The 21,706-nt window shown below is 57.0% G+C and overlaps 1 protein-coding gene and 1 long non-coding RNA gene across 6 annotated transcripts in view; one reads left to right on the plus strand and one right to left on the minus strand.

Moving 5' to 3' along the window:
• The window catches only part of NFIC (nuclear factor I C), a 66,287-nt gene extending 53,733 nt beyond the window's left edge, over positions 1 to 12,554 (minus strand). For 4 of the 5 annotated variants that reach the window (XM_008150640.3, XM_008150638.3, XM_008150639.3 and 1 more), the window contains exon 1: positions 5,834 to 5,906. In XM_008150640.3, coding sequence (XP_008148862.1) covers positions 5,834 to 5,863 — 30 coding nt within the window. In that variant the 5' untranslated portion in view covers positions 5,864 to 5,906. Of the gene's footprint in view, positions 1 to 5,833; positions 5,907 to 12,197 lie in introns of those variants that run through there. The other variant, XM_054717521.1, reaches the window with a different exon arrangement.
• On the plus strand, positions 6,040 to 9,188 carry LOC129149425 (uncharacterized). Its single transcript, XR_008556317.1, has 2 exons — positions 6,040 to 6,314; positions 8,798 to 9,188. It is a non-coding gene; the product is annotated as an uncharacterized LOC129149425 (long non-coding RNA).
• Positions 12,555 to 21,706: the final 9,152 nt, after the last annotated feature.

A 21,706-nucleotide genomic window follows, 5' to 3' on the forward strand; every position in this document is an offset into this window, starting at 1 on the left:
CCCACCCTGACAGCCCAGGGCAACAAAGCAGCACGTGGAACTCCAATTCCCACTCCAAAAGCGTTTCTGGAAGGATTCTCTCTCCTTCATTCACTCAGCAACTCAACAAACACCACTGAGAATCTATCTCACCCACGTCCTACGTGCTTACCCCAAACTCCTATGTGACCCTGAAAGCCCCGGTCCCAATGCGCCCTTCTCCAGGAAAGGCCAGGTGAAATGGCAAACAGCAGAGATCATATGTGAACGCAGGCCCATCAGGCGCCAGAGTTAGGGTTCCTAACCTAGGCTCACTCCTCCCCCCGAGCTCAGAGCATATGTATAGCGCTTATCTAAGGAGGGAGAGTCATTCAGCTGTTCAACAAACATTCACTGAGTGCCTACTGTGTGCAGGGTGCTGGGGGCCCAGCAGTCACCTGGGCTCGGCCCTCACGCAGATCCTGATCGGTGGCAGGGATGGACATTAAACAAGCCAACATGGAAGCGATAAAACGTCAGGTTGCACTAAGTGGTTCGAAGAAATGGAAGGGAGTGTGAGGGGGCCAGGGAATCCCTCGGGGGTTGTGTTTTCGCTGGGGGAGGTCCGGAAGGGTCTCTCACAGGACAGGACCCTTGAAGGAAGACCTGGAAGGTGACAACCCAGAGCAGGAGCTTCTAGGGGGAGAAGACAGCACCAGCTCAGGCAAAGGTGTGGCGGTAGGACCGTGCCTCACGCCCGACGGGAACAGTGAGGAGGCAGGGGAGCCATGGCCGAGTGAACAAGAGCCAGAGGAGAGGCGCTGAGGGCAGGGAGGGGACCCAGGCTGGTTGTGTGGGACCTGATGGGCCAGGCCAAGGAGAGGAATTCTGGCAAACAAACCAGAGTGAAAACCCCCTACCCACTGACAGTGAGTATGAGCCCTGGGTGTCCGACTCCCCTCCCTGGTGTCCCGGAAGAGGATGGGGGCTGAGCCAGAGGGCCATGGTGTCCCAGGGAGAGGATGGGGGCTGAGCCAGAGGGCCGTGGCGTTCCAGGGAGAGGCGAGGAGCAAGGCTGTGCCTCGTGGAGGCTGAGCGTTGATTGTGCCCACTGTCTGGAGGGAGAGACTGAGGCACAGAGCACTGAGGCCAGAGGCCCAAAGTCACACAGCCAGGAAGGAGCAGAGCTGGGGCTGCCACCAGAGTCCCTGTGACTGCGGACCTCCTGCCTCCTCCACCCCACGGCCGGGCCCCATGTGGTCTGACCCCACTCTGCACCCTGTAAGCGCTCTCTGAATTCTGCGTGATCCCGTCCCCCGCCCCATCCTGGGCCACCTCCTCCTTGGGGAGGCCCACTCCAGCCAAAGAGGCAGCCTGTCACCTTGTTTCCTGTCTCCCCCCGCCCCCTCCACCCCCCCACCCCCCCTAGAATCCACAATCTCATCCTCTGCCTGTTGGCCCCATTCACACACCCCAACTAACAAAGGCTGCTGGTACCCACTTGGCCTGGCCAAACTTGGGAAGACCCTGGACAGGGCTGGGCTGAGAGGAAAGTTCAACAGAAAAACCCTCGTGGGTCAAAGCTCTAGCTTTCGTGGGGTCACTACTACCCAAGTTACTTGGTGCCTACTGTATACCAGGCACTGTGTGAAGGGTAAAGAATCGATCGAAGGAAGGCGTGATTATGTTCCCCGTAATCATGCCTTCTTTCAACTGGCAGAACCACCCATCCATTCACGCAACACGCATTTATGAGTACTGACTGTGTGCCAGGCCCTGTGCCAGCACCTGCTTCCCTGAGTCCTCGGGCAGCCTGAGGAGTTGAAGGTTACCAGTCACTTCATTGCACCGGGAGGACGCAGGGGCACGGGAGGTCTAGGTTACCCGCCCCGTCACACAGCTGGAAAGAAAACTCCATTAGGAGCCTCCTGAGCAAGATTTGCATGATGATCTGAGACCACCCTACGTGTTTGCTACCACCCCCCTACCTTAGAGCACATCTGCAGTGGGGTGGGGCTCTGTCCTCATAGGCGTGGTGTCAGTGAGTGTGCATGGGAATGTGGGGGCGCCCTGCACTACTGACCACAGGTCAACATGCACCCAGGTACATGGACACGGGCAGGAGCTGCATGGAGCAGGAGGCCCCAGGACTCAGCATTTCCCATCCATTTGTCATGAGACAGGGAGGGAGGGAGGCTGGGGCAGGAAGAGAGAAGAGACGGAGGGAGAGGGAGACGGAGGGAGAGAGACAGAAGGAGGGAGGGAGGCAGGGAGGGAGAGAGGGAGAGGGAGAGGGAGAATGCTGACTAGGCCAGAATCCCAGCAGATTTACCAGGCGCTGGGCCCTGATGCTGAGGCACCTCCACTGCAGAGAAGGGAGGGGTGAGAGATACAGACACGGAGACGGAGACAGAGAATCGAGTGAGGCTGTGCCTTTTACAGGACCGAATCAGAGGCCATCAGGCGGAGTGCCCACCTGCCCAGGTGTGGCCAGCCAACCAGGTGTGCCCCACCCCCGAGCCTCACCAGCCATGCTGTGCTGCCCTGGGCAGGCCCTGACCCTCTCTGGTCTTGGCCCCTTTCCCAGCCCAGTGGTGCTGGGGAAGCCTGACCCTGGCAGAGCCCCTACCAGGCCTAGACCTCACTGCCTTCTGTCTCTCCCCACCCCCATGAGAGATGCTTCATGAACATCTATGAAATCAAACAAAGTCGGATGCCCTCGCCCAGCCTCAGTCTCCCTGCTGGGGAAATGGCAGTAAAAAGAGTGCTGGTTTGGCTCCGTGGATAGAGCATTGGCCTGCGGACTGAAGGGTCCTGGGTTCGACTCCATCAGGGCACATGCCCAGGTTGCAGGCTCGATCCCCAGTAGGGGGTGTGCAGGCAGCAGCCGATCAATGATTCTCTCTCATCGTTGATGTTTTTACCTCTCTCTCCCTCTCCATTCCACTCTGAAATCAATAAAAAATATATATATTTTTAAAAAGAATGCCTCCCTGAGGAGGACCCGGGTGAAGGAATGAAGGAAAGAATGAATGAGTGGGGAGGGGGGGGGCCTGGCAGCTGCACTGGCTGTGGCCCCGGGAATCCTGGGCACTGCAGCCAAGAGAGATTTGGCCCCAAACCCGGAATAACTAACGTGGCGGTGGCAGCAGGCAGGAGGGAGGCAGGGGGGAGGCCCAGAGTGGGGCAAGCGCAGGGAGGCCGGCCTTCCCGCTGGCAGGATTTATGGAAGTAACGGCTGCTCCACACAGTTCCTCTTAAGAGTAAAAGTGAAAAAGTGCTTGAGTCACCACCAATGAAACAAGGACAGGGCTCCCAGAATCCTTCAGGGCCACCATCCCCCCCTAGGTGGGCAGGCAGGGGGCACAGGGCGGCCAGAGCTGCCTCCCACCCCCCAAGCCAGTCTCAGCTCCTAGGAGGACCCAGGTGGGATCAGCTAAAAAGGAGCTATTTTAGGCTGGACTCAGGTTGTAAAATGAGTCGTCAAGCGGGGGGGGGGGGGGGGGGGGGGGGGGGGGGGGGGGATGGAGACAGACACAGGGAGAGGCAGATGGGGTAAGGAGAGAGACACAGGCGGAGAGGGGAAAGAGATGGTGAGAAACAGACCTGGAGAGAGACAACAGGCAGGAAGAGACAGAGAGACAGATGGAATGACAAGGAGAGAGAGAGGCAGAGAAAGACAGGGAGAGAGAGATGGAGAGATAGGGACAGGCAGAGAGACAGGCAGAGATAAAGACAGAGAGAAATGGGGTGGGGGCAGGCTAGGGAGACTGAGCCAGGCCAGGGGTGGGGTCCTATAGGAGCAGTCAGGGTCCAACCAGGTCCCCAACCTGGGCCTTCGAGGAGCTGCAGGGATTAAACTGAGGCTGGGGGAGGGGTACCTGAGAGGAGGGGGCTCCTCTCCAGGGTGAGGGAGGGCACTTGGGAGAATAAACAGAGGGGGGAGCCCTGCGTTCGGGCCGCTCCCTCCCCACCCCAGCAGGAGCGCTCTGGGTTCTGCCCGCCTGTCTGTCTCCTTGTCTCCTGTCCCTTGCACCCAGCAACCTCTGATTTTTGTGATTTCATGTTTCCACACGAGCGCCGCCTGGCTGGTCCTTGCCCTGCTCCTGGGGAAAGCCAGGCCCAGCGAGTGCCCAAGTTCACGGGTGATGCCAGGGCCCTGGTTCTCCCGCCACCCCCTCTCTGCAACGTGGATGGAGGCCTGTCTCCCGAGGCGTCCTGATGGGGGAATTCCAGGGCGCAGTGACAACAGGCGGCCTTCCAACCTCCTCGCCTGGAATAGCTTCCTCGGCCTGCCCCCCCTGTGGCTCTAGGGAGCGCGCAGGAAGAGCAGAGGGGGCAGGGGCACCCAGAGCCACCCACCCCTAAGGCCCAAGGTCGCGGAGCAGCTGGACTGGAACCCTAATTGTTATTGGGGAACTTCAGGATGACTGGGAGACTGAGGTGGGCCAGCGTTGACTACTTTGAGGGACCCTCCCCCAAAAGTTGCTCAGAGGGGGAAAGGGGGGGCTGGAGAGGGGCAGGGACTTGCCCAAGGTCACCCAGGAGATCCCGAGTAGGACAAGCCTGAGACCCCTTCAGCTCCAGTCGCACTGTCTGCCTGGAGGCAGGAACTCCTCAGCGGGTGCTGGAGGGGGCCAGTGACAAAGACCCTTCCAGAATGAGGAGGACCCCAGGATCACGAGTGGAGGGACCCCTGTCAGAGACTGACAGTCCCTGGGGCTCAAGCTGGGCATCCGCGTGTGCCCACACGGTGCTCCTAGGTTATCCAGGACTGCACCCCACGGCTTGCAGGCCATGCTGCCCCTCTCTCCAGAACCTGCCCTAGCCCCATGTCACCTCAGGGGAAACTGAGGCCAGACTCCCACTGGTCCACAGACGCCCAAAGACAAGGGATGGGGAGTAAAGCTGGAAGGCAGAACCAGGGGGGTGTTGTCCGTGAGGGAGCTGGTACGTCCCCGGGTGCGGCCTGGGGAAGGGCAGCTCCCCCACCCGTCACTGCACCAGGGCCCACTGGGCTGCCTGGGAGCTGGGCCAGGGGTGAGAGGCTGCGGGAGGGGGCAGGGGCAGGTGCCGGCCCTGAGGGCGGGAGCAGCGCCGCAGTGCCCGCCAGACCCCGGAGCACCGGCCTCCCGGCTCCTCCCGGCTCCTCCCGGCGGCGGCGGCGGCAGCGGCTCAATAATCCCCAAATCGATGCGGCGAAAACGTCGGGACGGTGGTGGGAGCGCGCGGGGTGGGGGTGGGGGTGGGGGTGGGGGTGGCGGGAGATTTAGCCAGGACGTCGAGCACCCCTCCTCCCACCGCTGGTGCCTCCAAGTTCGTGCACCCCCTCCCCCTCCACGCACACGTGGGCCAATAATGGGGGAAAAGGCAGCCCGGGCTGGAGTACCGGGGCGCAACCTTGGTGCGGAGAGGATCCGGGGAACACAGCCAGAGTGCTGGGGAGGCCGGGGCCAGCCCCCCCACGCCCCTCGGAGGCAGGCCCCGGCCCAGGCTCGGGGTTCACACAGACCCCGGTCTTTGGGGGCGCCCCTCAGACCTTCCCGAGTGGGTGGGGGAGTTCGTCCTGCATAGCGGTGGGCGAACCTGCAGCCCGAGCCCCACGTCCGGAGGGGGGAAGAACCCGGGGGTGGGGGGGGGAGCGGCGGGGCTGGAGTCCGCGGGGAGTGCTCCGGGTGTAGGAAGGGGAGGGGGGGTCCTCAGCCCAGCCCATCCCCCACCGGTCCCTGATCCTAGGTCGGGGCATCCGGTCCGGGCGGCCGGAGGGACGCGTGCCTTTCTCGTCCCGCCTCCTCGGGCTTCTAAACTCCCAGGCCTGGATGCGGGGGACGCGGGGCCGGGGCCGGGGCGCGGGCGGCGCGGGCGGGGGGCGTACCTGGGTCAGGCAGAGCGGGGACGAATACATCCCGGGCGCGGCGGGAGGCGCAGGGCCGGCCGGAGCGGGCGCGCTGAACTTACTGAGTCATTTTTCCAGCCCCCCCACCCCCCCGCGGCCGCGGCCGGCGCGCGCTCCTCGCCGCCTCCTCCCTCGGTCTCCCTCCCTCCTCCCTCCCGCTCTCTCCCTCCCTCTCTCCTGCGTCTCTCTCTCCCTCTCTCTTCTTTTCCTGCCCCCCACCTTCTCTCTCCCTCTCCCCTCCTCCGTCTCTGGGTCTCTGTCTCTCCTCCCTCTGGCGATCTCTCCCCTCCCACCCGAACCTCCCACTTCTCAACATCCAACTTTCAAAGAAACGAGGGAAAAAAAAGAGCGCGAACGAGGAAGGCGAGGCGCTCCCCTCATGCCTCATGAACCCCATTATTGCTACGAATTTCTAGCCGCTGGGCTCCGAGCACCGGATGGGGACCCGCGGCCGAACGCAGTAAGACCGCAGAGGGCCTCCCGGGACCGCCCGCCCAAGGCCAGTGGGGAGGGGGCGCTGGGCTGTTGCTGGACATTTGGGGGCCGGAGGTAGATTTTTAAGACACCCCCCCCCCCTCAACCCGCCCGGAGCTGGCCGGGAAGTTGGAGAAAGGAGCCAAGGGGGTGGGGGGGGGGGAGGTGGAGAATGAAGCAGTGACGTGTGCAGAGGCCGCGCAGTGCGAGGCTTTCCCCTTAAAGATGTACGTCCCCGAGGTGCGTGGCCGGAGAAGGGGTCCCTGCACCCCCTCCCCCTGGTCCCCCGAGAGCCAGACAGGGGCTGCAGTGCCCGGGCAACCGGCTTGGCTACAACAGCGCCCTCATTGGCTAGAGGGCCCCCAGCTAACCAGGACTGCAGGCATCTGCTCTTTCCTCCTCAGCCAGCACCAAAGGGGGGCTGTGGAGGGGGGGGCTCTGGCTCCCCAGGAGGGAGATGTCCAGACAGAACCTCAGATGAACCTTGGAGCCTCTTCCCGGGTGTCCACTCATTCTCACGGACTCTAGCTAGCCATGTGCCTACTTCACACATCTGGAAACTGAGGCACAGGGGTTTAGAGCAGGGCCATCTGGCGCAGTGGCCCACAGTCTTCAAGCTCCAATGTTCTCCCTCTAGAATAACTAAGCACAGACCTGCCCTCCCCCAGTCTGGGTCCCCAGAGAGTCTGATGACCTTGACCTCAACCCCTGGGCTCAACTCAACCTTCCAGGTTCACCCCGGAATCCTCCCAGCCTGGCTCAGAGGCCGCCTAAACTCTTCCCACCTGGAAGACGAGGGGGACACTGTCTGGCTTCCATCCCCTGGTGTCCTGCGCTGTGAAGTGGCCTAGCAGTGCTCACCTTAAGGGGTCAGTTGGCATAAGGATAATGTTATTTAGGAGAAACTTGACTTCCTATCAGAAGTGCAGTGAGAGACCCGCCTGCCTGGCTCCGTGGTTGAGCACCGACCTATAAACCTTGAGGTCCCCATCAGGGCAAATGCCAGGGTTACGCTGGTTCGGTCCCACTGTGGGGAGTGCAGGAGGCAGCCGATCAATGATTCTCTCTCTTCATTGATGTTTTTCTCTCCCCCCCTCTCTAAAATCAATAAAAATATTTTTTGAAGCGCACCAAGACATTGTTAGAAAGCTTGGCTCTTTTGACTAGTCTCTCGGAACATCCTGAGGCCAATGGCATCCTGTTACCAACGTGGGGCACCTGCCCCACGCCCAGGCCAACAACCCTGATATTTCCCCGTATTACTGGGGAGGAAACTGAGGCCCACGGAATGCAGGCCACTTGTCCCTGGCCCCAGTGCCGGACTAAGGAGGGAGCAGGATTCATCCGCAGCACACACTCCCAGGTCACTGTGCTTCTCGCAGCATGGGGCTGACAGTTATTCAAACAGCGCTTAGCACATCGTGAGCACTTCACAAATGGTTTTTTAGACCCCCCATTGTGCAGCGGTGGTGGGCATTTCAAACTCCAGGATGAATGGGGGAGGCAGGTGCCTAGGAACCCAAATACAAACATAAAATAAAGCAATATTTTATTTTAAAAATGCCAGGACCGCGTAGATGGCAAAACCCCCCCAATTCACAGACGTTTAAAAGTTAAAATGGATTTCCGAGCATTCTCCTCAGAGCACCGCCCCATCCCCGCCATGCCTGCAGCCCTGATGGAGCAGGTGAGCTTCCTTTCCAAGGTTAAGTTTGGAGAGCACAGACTGCCCTTCTGGGAACCTCAGTTTCCACATGTGTGAAATGGCAACATTGGGACACATCTTGGAAGACTGCGGATATCAGAGTCCGTGAGATAATGAGATAATGTGTGTGAGGACTGTGTTAATATTATTAGTTGTGGTGGATGGTAGAACCTTCTGTAAGTCCACTACCAGCAACACACACACACACACACACACACACACACACACACACAGGGGTTAGCAAAAGTAGGTTTACAGTTAGAATACAATAATTAATAAATAATACAAGAAGAAACTCTGTTTCACATACTCACAACTGTACACCTACTTTGCCTACCCCTTTATATATAATTTTCCACACACAGTTCAGGTAAGGATAGGTCCCTGCAGTGCACATAGTAGGTCCATAGCAGGCCAGTTGTGCTGAAAGGTTGTAGCCTGAATCTACGCTTCCAGCCAGCAACTTAACCTCCCCTGTGCCTCAGCTCCCCGCGCTGTGAAATTGGGTGATCAATGATCGTTCCTACCCCCTGGATTGTGGGAAAATCAATGACAGTGTGGCCAGAGGTTAGAACAATGCCTGCACACAGTAGTTTCTTTAGAAAGCAACTGGTGGAATCAGACCTGTGTGTGGAAGGGCCCAGAGGGGGGTGCATAATTTAGTTCCTGGCATTCTGGAGCACAAATTAGCTCCTTTGTTAAAAAATTTTTAAAAAAAGGACTTTCCTTACAATTTGCTCTTGGCTTCTCTGTAACTGTCCCAGATACCGATGCACAGTAGTGTGGACCATTTGGAGCCAGCCACCGCGTGTCCATCTGTGGGGGGCCAGTGGGCACGGGCTGGGATACTATGCAGCTCCACGGAAGAACAAGGCGCTCCTACATGGGGACATCTCCAGGAGACAGACATCTGGGGAAAGTGAGGTCTGGACCAGATTCCTTCTCCCACTACATGCCAGGAACACCCCCAGCGTGACAGTCACAGATGCCCCCAGACACTGCCCATTGTCCCACGGGGGCAAAACTACCCTGGTTGAGAACTTTTGTTGTAGACTCAGCCAGAAGAGTCAAGATCTCATTTAGGATTTTTTTTAAAAAAAGAATATACATGTATCCTTTATGGTATAAGATATAAATGTAAGCTTTATAAGAATATACATGTGTCCTTTACAAGAATGTGTATCTGTTCCACGTGCAATTACTAATACAAGGTTGGATGACAACAGGGCATCCCTGGATTGGGGTCTGACCAGGGTAGGGGTGATGAGGGAGGTTCCATTTTTACTTCTGTGCTCTCCTTAGATGTTCATGAAAAGTGAGTGGCACTCACAGAGCAGCCCAGGCAGGGAGAAGAGGAGCCCAGTGGGAACACCACAGCTGCCACACCCCACACCCCGAGAACAGAGGACACAGCATGGAGCCAGGCCTGTGCGTGCTTGGTCCAGACCATGCCACTCCTCCTTGGCCATGGAGTGCGAGTTTCCATTTTGCAGATAAAAAACTGAGGCTCTAGAAGGGAGCATTCAGGTCCTCAGTCATGAGAAGTCAAGGTGGGATATGACACTAGGGCTGGCACTGTCACAGATACACACACACAGAGACACATACAAACACACACAGCATACCACACATTCACAGATTCACACAGACATAGATTTTCACATACACAGACTCATATACGGATAAACAGATCCAACGTGATACACACAGACACACACAGTCACACACAGACACAACACACAGATTCACATGAAGACAGCGCCACACAGACACACGCAAATTACATGCACACACATACAGACCCACACAAATGTACACACAAACACAACATGCATACACTCTCCCATAATCACACATACCCAAACACAATGACACATGCTAACAAGCACACACACACACACACAACAGAATCCAGTATTCGTACACAGGTACATGGGGACACACACACCTGCACACAATGACACACAGCACACCACATCCCTGTTCCTTCCTCCTGGCAGTCCCCACAGCTAGGTTCCTCCCTCTCCCAGCAATGCAGGTGCCTGTGAGCGCTTGTGTATTTGTGTCTGTGACAGTGTGGACCTGTGTGGTTGTGTGCACAGAGTTACGTACAGGTGTGACTGTGACCAGGCACTCTTAAGGATGCGCCGTGGGTGTATGCTTGTGGAGGTGCATAGTGAATGTGTCCCCCTGGGCACCTGGAGACGGTGGGGAGGAGGGAGTGCGGCGTAGGGCAGCCAGGTGAGTGTGACTGCAGAGGAGGGTGCTGGGGGAGGGCTGTGTCTGCGTGCAGCCGGTGTAGGGAGGGGTGAGGATGAAGTGGAAGGGCCTGAGGGTGGGGGAGCTGGTGGGGGCATGGAACCCTGAGCGCTGTGTGTGTACCCCTGTGTCAACACGGGGCCCCTTTTCCTCCTCCTGCCCAAACAGCCTTCCCAACATGAGATGCAGGTCTAGAGTAAAAAGCAGAGATTTGGCCTGACCTTCGGGCTTTCCTATTTAGAAAGTTATATAGAGGCCCTGGGCAGGGATCTCCCTGGAGGGTGGAAAACAACACTTTGGATCCCGCCCCCCTCCTGCCTGGTCCCCTGGCAAGTGCAGAGAGGCAGGAGGGGGTTAAGGGGGTCTACTTGGCCACACCCCTGAGCCCGAACTAGCCCTTGCGCTTCTGTAACCAACCCTCCTCAGGACCTCCTCCGCAGGAGAGGGGGGACCCCACCACCCTGCTCCCCTCCCCAGTAGGCACAGCCCCTGGAGTGATTGTGTCCCTGAGCCACCTGAGCCTGAACCTCAAGCCCGACCATCTAGGTCCATGCCAGTTGGGGATCCCGAGGCAGGGGGAATTGGAGGGGGTGGGGTGAGGGTGAGGCAAGGTAGAGGAAGCACCCGCCCCCCCCCCAGCAGCCCTGGGGCAGTTAAAAAGGAACTGGAGAGGAGGGAGGAGAGTGGCAGACCCATCCCCAAGATAGACACTCAGCGCCCATCACCTGCACAGAGAGACACACAACTGTCCCCTGGGAGGCAGCCACAGGACACCGTTTGCCACTCACCGACAACCCCTAGTTGTCACACACACGGGGACACCCCATAAGGTCACCCAGGGACATCGCTGCCCCCCCCCCCGGGGGCACACGACGCAGCCACACAGCTTCACAGCACCGTTCCACGGGGACACATGGCAAGTCGCCCAGTTACCCAAAGACACGCACACTGTCCAGAGCCGCACAACGCTCTACCACACGCAACACAACACACCCAGCCACGTGGATGCGCAGACATAAAGACGCATGGGGACCCAGGGACCCACCGACAAGGACGGGACCACCTAGCCGCACAGACCCGCGAACGCATCCCCGGATTCCCGTGCTGATCCGCTTGGGAGCACTGAAGCCCCAAACGCACCCCTCGAGTGAGGATGCCACCGACACCCGCGGACCAGACACCGGAACCCTCAAGTGCAGGCACGGACGCTCGCCCGCCTGGGGCGCTCCGGCCCAGACCTGGTGACCCTCCCGGCTGAGATCCGCCGTGCGCGGCGGCCCGGCCGGGGTCGGCCTGTGGGCGGGGCTCACGCTGCGTGAGGGCAGGCCCCCGGGCTACCCCTGCGTGGCGCTAAGAGCAGCCGCCCGCCCGGCTCCAAGTTCAAGGCGCCCGGCGGCGGCCGAGGCGCGCTCTCCGCCCCTCTCCGCAGCGGCCATTTTCCGCTAGCTGGCGCGTCGCGCTCGCCCGGGCTGGGGCACCCGGGGGCTGCCGCAACCCCGGCCCCGACCCCTCCCGGGCCCCGCTCCCCCGCGGGCTGCGCGCTACAGGGTCAGGCGCCCAAGCCGCGCCCTCCCGCCTCCCACCGTGCCGGATAGGGGGCGGGGGTCCGGCCGGGTTGGGGGGGACCCTCTCCCGGGAGCCCCGCCCTCCCCGCCAATACAGCGGCTCCCGCGAGGGCCCCCCCCCTACTCGGGATCCCCCGCTGCGCCCTGCTTGCCAGCTCCGCCCCCAGACGCGAGGGGGGGCGTCGGCGGGCGGGGGTCCTGGGTAGCGGGAGGGAGTGGGGGTCCCTGCATCGAGCCCTTCCTCGGGGCAGCCCCCCCAGACCTGACAACTTTCGCCTGGAGCCCACGCACCACCCCAAAAACTCCCCGGGCGAAAACGAAAGTGGGGGCGGCGACGTACCATGGCGCTGCTGCGAGGAGGCGAGGCCGGCGCCGGAGCGAGCGCGCTCGGTCCCCGGCGAGGGGGGGCCGGAGGCGGCGGGAGGAGGCGGCGAGGGAGGGCGCGCGGGGGAGGGAGCGAGCGCGCGAGGGAGGGGGCGCGCCGTGCCCGCCCCCCGGGTTCTCAGGACCCTCCCCTCGGCCCGCCTCCCCCGGCCCCGCGCGTCGCTGGCTCTTCAGGCTGCTGGGCGCCCCGGCCCCGGCTGCGGCAGCTCCATCCCCTCCCGGCCCGCGCCAGGGGAGGCCGGGCGAGCGGCTGCGGCGGCGGGTCGTGGAGCCCCCGGCGGGCTCGCGTCGGACGGAGCGAAACCAGCTTCTCCGCGGCGCGCGCGCTCACACACACACACACACACACACACACACACACACACGCAGACGGCCAGGGGCACTTGCGGCCCGGGCCTCCTCGTCTCCGACTGTCGCCACGCACGCCGCCGCGCGCAGACCAGCACACTGAGCGCTCGCAGCGCGTTACAGACAGCCTGCGGGTGGCACCCAGACACACGGGGACCCACGCGCACAGCCGATAGGGTGTCTAGGATGCACACCTCTTGCAGGATGCCACCAACACAGACTCACACTGACAGCTTGAGAGTGCCACCCAGGTAGACACACGGGGACCCACATGCTCACAGCCTTGGGGTGTCATCCGGACACAGAGATTGACAATCATAGCAAGACACTCCAGGCCTGGGACTGACCCACACGCTGATCCCCAGGACCACTGTCCTAGGCCAGCGCGCCAGCCTCCCCGGCCCGTGAGAGTGCAGGTGTCCCGGATACACACAGTCACAAACACGCACAACGGGGAGACGGGACAGATGGGGACACAGAGACTCGGACACCGAGGGCGACAGACCTGGGGGCGGGGGTCCCCTGGGGGTCACGCGGGGCTTTGAGGCGGGACGGGGGGGGGGCGGGGAGCTCTCCATAGGTGGAGGGGGATCGGGCGCCCCCTCCCCGTCAGGATTAATGATGAAGTCCCTGCAGTGGGGGAGGGGATGGGCCGTGGAGGGTCAGCGCCCCCGGCCCTGCTGCTCGGGCTGCCGTGGGCTGGGACGCGGTGCCGCAGCGCTCCACTCCCCCCACCCCTCCCAAGCGCTCTCCCGCAGTCCCCCCTCCTCTGGCAGCCGCAGAGTAGGCGCCGCCCCTTTCCCCCCTCCCGGCTCTGCGTCTGGCGCAGCTGGGGGACGATGGGAGGGGATTTTCTCGGGCCTGGTGGGGTGGAGAAGACCCCACATCTTACTTCCGTCTGGGTTTCCGCCTGCCTGCGACCCCAGTTCCCTCCAGGAATTCAGGGACCCCTTTGGGGAAGCGGCTCCCAGCTCCCCCTTGGAGGACGCCAGGATTTAGGATGGGGACAGGCAGCATCCCAGGAGAAGAAAATCAGACCCTGGACTACCCTTCCGGAGCCATGGCTGACGCTAGAAGCTCTAGAAGTTGATTTTGTGGGTCTGTGTGCGAAGCTGGGCCCCCTGGGGGACTGGGAAATCTCAGACAAATAGTGGCGGCAGCAGCCCTGCCAACACAGTAGGTGCTTAGTAAGTACAGGCTCCTTGTAAACAATTTCAGCCATGGAGGGGCATTCACCAGGGGATGCGGAGGTTTTCTGTTTCATCTGCACATTCTTCTGCCCATTTTTCAGAAGAGAAAAGTGAGGCCCAGAGAGGGAAACTTATCCCCCCACTCCCGTCAGCCAGTGTGTCAAAAGCCCAAGGAACCTAACCCTAACGCCTTCTTTAGGGCCCTCCGAAGTGGGAGGGGGAGATTTGGAGGCGGCCTCCCCTCTCCCACACCTGAAGTCAAAGGAGGCAATGTGGGTACTCCAGCTCTGGCTTTGGTGAGGGAAGGGTTAAGGGCATAGAGATCCTCTCTTCCTCAGTGCACCTCTAATCTGCTTCCGTTAATCCCCAGCTGGATGGGATCCTCCGTCCCACCCCTGCCTCAGGGAATTAGGTACCCGGGAGGAGGGGAGGGGAGTGGAGAGGAGGGGAGGGGTACATTGATAGTCAGGCGGGGATTGGGGTCCAGAGGGCATTGAGCAGGGGCACGGAAGCAGCCCTCCACCCATCATTTCCCCCACGAGGCCGCCCCTGGGCCTGCAGGTATAGTGTTCAGCAGTTTACACAAGCCTGCTCCCCTAACCCTCACACCCCTATGCGGTGGGCGCTGCTACCTCCATCCCCATTTCACCAAGGAGGAAATAAGCGCAGAGAGGCTTAGACACCTGCCCAAGGTCACCTGGTAAGTGGTCTCCTAATTTTAGCTTCTTTTGTGATCTGAGTAGACCAAGGATCTCCCAAATAATCAAATCCTGGTTTCTCTTTGCCTAACACTTCTTCCCGCCCACATTTTACTACGGAGCGAGCGGCAAGAAGAAGCCAGGAAATCCCCCGCTGCTAAATATCCAAGTTCATCACTTAGTTACAAGCTCTGCTTTCCTTATAACTGTGGGACGCAACTCAGCTACATTTCTGCCCCTCTATAATAAGGACCGCCTTTCCTCCCAGTGTGTTGGCCTACAGTCCTTCCATTTTAGAACATTCCCAAAAGACAGATTAGCAAACATAGAAAATGTCCAGCTTTACAGAGACCGAGGAAATGATAATAAAAATAAGAACACACCATGCTCTGGCACTCATTAAAATAGGTAAAGCTTTGCCCTAGCCAGTTTGGCTCAGCAGATAGAGCGTCGTCAGCCTGCAGACTGAGGGGTCTCGGGTTCGATTCCCAGTCAAGGGCACATGCCGGGGTTTCGGGCTGGATCCCCAGTAGGGGGCGTGCAGGAGGCAGCTGATCAATGATTCTCTCTCATCATTGATGTTTCTATCTCTCCCTCCCCCTTCCTCTCTGAAATCAATAAAAATACATTTAAAAAAATAGGTAAAGATTTAAAATTTAACAAAACCCAGTGCTGGTGAGAAGGTAGTGAAACAGACATTTTCATCACTTGCTTGGAAGTAAATGTGTGTATGGAAAGCCATTTGGCAGGAGGTCTAAGACAAGTTCAGACCATAAGGTCCAAGTTCCAGGAGTCTGTCCTGAACTTGGGAAGATATATACATGTCCTGAAAGATCTTCATTGCCATATACTTGTGAAAATTGCTATAAATCAGTGTTTCCCAGCCTTTCTTTCATTACTAGTCCACCCAGAGCAGTTTTAGATATTTTTCCTAATCACTTCTCATGAAATTTTAGTACCACCGACAAATTGCATATTAATTTACATACTGTACATGTATCTGTGTTTTGTACATTAAAAGAGTAAGACTTCTTTTCACCCTGCAAGAACAAATTTTTGCCCCAGTTGAGAATGAATGCTATGAATAATGGTACAGCCTTCTGCTGGAATATGATACAGTCCTTTAAAAAGAATGAAGTTCCACCCAGTCAGCTTGGCTCAGTGGTTGAGTGTTGACCTATGAACCAGGAGGTCACGGTTGGATTCCCAGTCAGGGCACATGCCCATCTTGCTGGCTCCATCCCTAGTATGGGGTGTGCAGGAGGTAGCTGATCAACGATTCTCTCCCATCATTGATGTTTCTATCTCCCTTTCCCTTCCTCTCTCTGAAATCAATAAAACTATATTTTAAAATAAATAAATAAATAAAAAGAATGAAGTTCCAAATAAGAAAAAGACAGCTACTCAAGAGGAAAGTGTGCAAAAAGCATGAACAGGCATAGTGTGAACAATGAGACACGGGTGGCCACGTGCACGGAGAGACGTCCAACCTCTTTAGGGATCAAGTAAATGCACGACAAGGCCACAATGAGGCCGCATCTCACTCCTTTATCATTGCCCCAAATTTAAGACGTCCACCAACACCAAATGCTGGAGAGGCTGTAAACTCACAGGCTCTTCCACATTGCAGCCACTTTGGAAAACAGACTAATATTAAACACCGAACACTCACGTATCACAAAACATCGCCCGTATCTCCCAGATACAGAGCCACAAGGAACCCGTGCTTGTTGCCCCAGGAAACATGCCCCCTAAGGCTCAGCACTATCCTGTGAAGAAGAGGAAAACCTAGAAACAGCCCTGGTGCCCAACGCTGAGAGAATGGAGAAATGCATTGTGGGAAATTCACCCGAGGGCCTATTAATCAGCAGCCACAGTGGTGTTCTCAGCTATAGGCAAATAGTATGGATGGATTTAGCAACATAACATCAAGTGGAACAAAAAGCTCCCAAATATTTCACATAGCATGATGCCCTCTTTATAAAGTCATGGTAACTAAAGCGAAGCAACATCTTTTGGGGAAATACATGTTTGTGATACAATTGTTTTCAAGACAGGAAAGGATAAATTCCAGTTTCAGGAGTATGGTTAACTTTGGGGTACAGATTATTGCTAAAGTTCTGTTTACGCTAGTGGTGTTGAGTCTTAGGGTATTTATTCTATTAGTAAACCTTTACATTTACTAATAAAAGGAAAAATGATGAAAGCAAGTCCTGAATCAGACTGGGATTATACTCATCCTAGCATCTAAAGCCCAATAAATAGCTAAATCGTTAACTCAGAGTTAGAACGTGCTGAGAGTACGTTCTAACTCAGAGTTAGAACGTGCCCCCATGTGGACACAAGATGGCCACCACAAGATGGTTGGCAGGGGAGGGCAGTTAGGGGTGACCAGGCTGGCAGAGGAGGGCAGTTGGGGGCAACCAGGCCTGCAGGGGAGGGCAGTTGGGGGCGACCAGGACAGCAGGGGAGGGCAGTTAGGCATTGATCAGGCTGGCAGGAGAGTGGTTAGGGGGTGATCAGCACGTTAATGCCCTCTCAGCATGTTCTAACTGTCAGCTCCCTGATGGAGTGTGGTGGGGAAGAGTCTGTTCTGTTCACAGCTGCATCCTGGACACTGAAAACAGTGCCTGGTACATAGTAGGTGCTCAATAAATATTTGTGGAATTAATAAAAGTCTCAGAGAGACCAAAGGGCTTGTAAATCCCACTTTAAAAGAATCATATATATTAAATATATGTATTATATATACATATGTAAAATGTATATGTATGAAATATGACACATTTAATATGTACATATATAAGTATATGTTATTAAATAAGTATTATGTTATACACAATATATCCGTATATAAAATATGTATATGTTAGATATGCAACATATATTATATAAATACTAGAGGCCTGGTGCATGGATTTATGCACTGGTGGGGTTCCTCAGCCTGGCCTGTGCCCTCTCGCAATCCAGAACCCCTTGGGGGATGTTGCACTGTGGTTTCGGCCCAATCCCTACAGAGCCTGCGGGGATTGGGCCGAAACCAGCAGTCTAACACTGCCTGCTGCTCCTGCCTGCTGTTCCCACTCATCCCAGCCCTGCTGTGCCTGCCACGGGCTCACGCCTAGTCAGTCCCAATCAGGAGAGGCTCGTGCCACCGTGGCGGCACTAACCAGCCGTGAGCCCTGCGTCTGGAGCCTGTCGGTAAGCTGAGCGGCGCCCGCACTGTGGGAGTGCACTGACCACCATGGGGCAGCTTCTGCGTTGAATGTCATAGCAACCAATCCACTGGTTGTTCGGTTGTTCAGTCGTTCGGTCACTTAGGCTTTTATATATATAGATAATTATTATATTTAATTATAATCTAATCTAATAATAGACAAATATGCAAATTGACCATACCTCCGACACACCCACAAGCCACGCCCACCATCCAATCAGAGCGAGCATGCAAATTAACCCAAACCAAGATGGCTACAGCCACAGAGAGCAAGGTTCCCTAGGTAACAGAGGAGGCCAAGCTTTCCGCCTGCCATTTCCAGGCCTAAGCCTCCACTCAAGCTACAAAGTTTCAATTATAGAAGGTAAACAAATTCAAACAAATGGCGGCAGAATGGAGCTTGAGAGAGCAGGCCAGGGTTGCCGCCGGCAACAGGGGAAGCAAAGCTTTCCACACACCCTGGCCGGGCTCACCTGCTTAAGGCAACAAAGTTTCAATTATAACCCCAACACAAATGGCTGTGGGCCTCGGAAGGATCCCCAGGCTTGGCTCCGCTCCAGGCTACAAAGTTTCAATTGTAGAAGGAAAATAAATTCCAGATACCAGGGCCTCCGCTTAGGTTACCAGGGGGCGTGGCCTGCCTGCAAACCACCACAGGCCCCTCGCTCAGGCCGCCCCACACCCCAAGGGAAACCCCACCTGATCTGGGACGCCCTTCAGGGCAAACCAGCTGGCCCCCACCCCTGTACCAGGCCTCTATCCTATCTAATAAAAGAATAATATGCAGATTGATCATCACTGCAACACACAATATAGCTGCCCCCATGTGGTCAAAGATCCTGCCCCCATGTGGACACAAGATGGCCACCACAAGATGGCCAGCAGGTGAGGGCAGTTGGGAGGCACCCGGCCTGCAAGGGAGGGCAGTTGTGAGGGATCAGCCCTGCAAGGGAGGGCAGTTGAGAGGGACCAGGCCTGCAAGAAAGGGCAGTTGGAGGTGATCAACCCTCCAGGAGAGGGCAGTTAGGAGTGACCAGGCCGGCAGAGGAGGGAAGTTGGGGGCAAACAGGCTGGCAGGGGAGCTGTTAGGCATCAATCAGGCTGGCAGTGGAGTGGTTAGGGGGTGATCAGGCTGGCAGGCAGAAGCGGTTAGGGCCAATCAGGCAGGCAGGCAGGCAAGCAATTGGGAGCCAGCAGTCCTGGATTGTGAGAGGGATGTCCGACTGCCCGTTTAGGCCCGATCCCAGTGGGCAGTCGGACATCCCTCAAGGGGTCTCATATTGGAGAGGGTACAGGCTGGGCTGAGGGAGAACCCCCCTCCATGCACGAATTTCGTGCACCGGGCCTCTAGTATTATATATAATACTAGAGGCCTGGTGTACGATATTCATGCATGGGTAGGGTCCCTAGGCCCGGCCAGCAACCAGGGCCCATCGGGGCTTTCCTTCCCTGGCTGCCAGCTGCCAGCAGGGGCCTTCCTTTGTTCCGCGCCACCCCCTGGTGGTCAGCACACATCATAGCGAGGGATTGAACTCCTGGTCCCCTAGTAGAACTCCTGAGGGGACACTTTACATAGTAGCCTTTTATATCCTATCTAATAAAAGAGTAATATGCAAATTGACCATCACTCCAACACACAAGATGGCCGCCCCCATGTGGTCAAAGATGGCTGCCCCTATGTGGACACAAGATGGCCACCACAAGATGGCTGGCAGGGGAGGGCAGTTAGGGGTGACCAGGCTGGCAGAGGAGGGCAGTTGGGGGCAACCAGGCCTGCAGGGGAGGGCAGTTGGGGGCGACCAGACCAGCAGGAGAGGGCAGTTAGGGGCGACCAGGACAGCAGGGGAGGGCAGTTAGGCATCGATTAGGCTGGCAGGGGAGTGGTTAGGGGGTGATCAGGCTGGCAGGCAGAAGCAGTTAGGGGCAATCAGACAGGCAGGCAGGCAAGCAGTTGGGAGCCAGCAGTCCTGGATTGTGAGAGGGATGTCCGACTGCCCGTTTAGGCCTGATTCCACCAGGATCGGGCCTAAATGGGCAGTCAGACATCTCTCAAGGGGTCCCAGATTGGAGAGGGTGCAGGCTGGGCTGAGGGACACCCCCCTCCCATGCACAAATTTCATGCACTGGGCCTCTAGAATATAGATAATTATATAATTACTAGAGGCCTGTTGCACAAAGATTTGTGCAGTAGGCCTTCCTTCCCTTGGCTGCCGGAACCAGTTTTCCTCCGGCACCCAGGACCCAGGCCTTCGCTCCGGCCCGAGCCTTCCATCTTCGCTCCAGCCTGAGCCTTCAGTCTTCGCTCCAGCCGGAGTGCCGCTCCTGTTGCTCTCTCTGCCCCCTGCCCTCCCCCTCATAGCAGGAGTCCCGCCCCACCCGGCTGCTCCGCGCCTGCATGCGGTCTGCCCAGAGGCCCGGAGTGGCTGGGGGGCAGGGCCACTTCCTTCTTTGTTGGGTTAATTTGCATACTTACTCCTGATGGGCTGGTGGACGTTGTGAAGTGATGGTCAATTTGCATATTTCTCTTTTATTAGTGTAGATTCTATTTATATATTAAAATATAAATATACATATTTAAAGGAATCATACACCCACATATACATCAGGCTTCCTTAAATACAGCACTGACATGAACTGATCTTCAAGATGCTTTGTTGCCCAGCTGGCATGGCTCAGTGGTTGAGCATCAACCTATGAATCATGAGATCACGGTTCGATTCCCAGTCAGGGTACATGCCTGGGTTGGGGCTCGATCCCCAGCGTGGGGCATGCAGGAGGTAGCAAATTGATGATTCTCTCTTATCATTGATATTTCTCTCTTTCTCGCTCCCTGTCCCTTCCTCTATGAAATCAATTTTTTAAAAAAGATGCTTTGTTTTGGAGGGGGTAAAAAAGAAAACCCAAATTACTGAGTTATAAAGATATGCTTCCAACATTTATGTAAGAAGAACACAAACAAAGTCACATGATACAAAGTGGCAGATATCTAGCCCCATTTTGCAGATGGGGCGACTGAGGCCCAGAGTTACTTACTAACTACCCAAAGTTACTCACTACTCTACCTTTGTAGCACCCAAGCAGACATGGATAGTAAGTAAAGGAATGGGCGTGGCTGTGTGCCCATCACATTCTTTCGTGTCTGGTTTCTTCCACTCGGCATAATTATTTTGCAGTTCATCCACGTTGCTGCTTGTCCCAATAGTTCATGCCTTTTTATGGCTGCTTAGTGTACCTACACTAAGTGCATTTATGTAAAAGTCTTTGCATGGCCATAGCCCTTCATTCCTCTTGGGTAAAGACCTGAGAGTAGAAGGTAGGATCCCATGGTGGTAGGTGTGTGTTTAACTTTTTAAGAACCTGTCAGACTGTTTTCCAAGGTGGTTGCACCATTTGACACGCCTACCAGGAGGACAGGGAGTTCCAGCTGCCCCACTTCCGGTGGCTGAGGCTGAACCAACAGAGGAACAGATGCCTCCTTGGGCTGAGTGACGGAAAGAGTGCCAATCAGATGAGGGGGGGGGGTGAGGGAGTGGACCAAGAAGGGGATAAATCCAGCAGGGGCTGGGTTATGGAGGTTTGCTGGCCTTGCCCCCCAGCCCCAGGAGAAAGGAGTGGCTGCAGGTTTGGGCGGGGCCACCACACCTGGATTCTGACCAGGGGTTGTCACTTCCCAGTCTTGGCAGGGATGGCCAATTCTCCTGCTGACTGAGCCCAGGGCTTGCTCTTGCGAGCCCATAGTTGAGTTGCAAGTATCAAACTTCAGGTTGGCCTACGAGATCTCGGTGTACTAATATGTCCAGTGCGGGGAGTCCGCCAGTTGGGAGAGACCAGGCCTGCAAGGGAGGGCAGTTGGGGGTGATCAAGCTTGCAGGGGAGGGCCGTTAGGGGTGACCAGGCCGGCAGAAGAGGGAAGTTGGGGGCAACCGGGCCTACAGGGAAGGGCAGTTGGGGGAAACCCAGGCCTGCAGGGGAGAGCAGTTGGGGGGGACCAGGCCTGCAGGGGAGGGCAGTT

Source organism: Eptesicus fuscus, chromosome 6, assembly GCF_027574615.1.
Source record: "Eptesicus fuscus isolate TK198812 chromosome 6, DD_ASM_mEF_20220401, whole genome shotgun sequence".
NCBI classification, from domain to species: domain Eukaryota; kingdom Metazoa; phylum Chordata; class Mammalia; order Chiroptera; family Vespertilionidae; genus Eptesicus; species Eptesicus fuscus.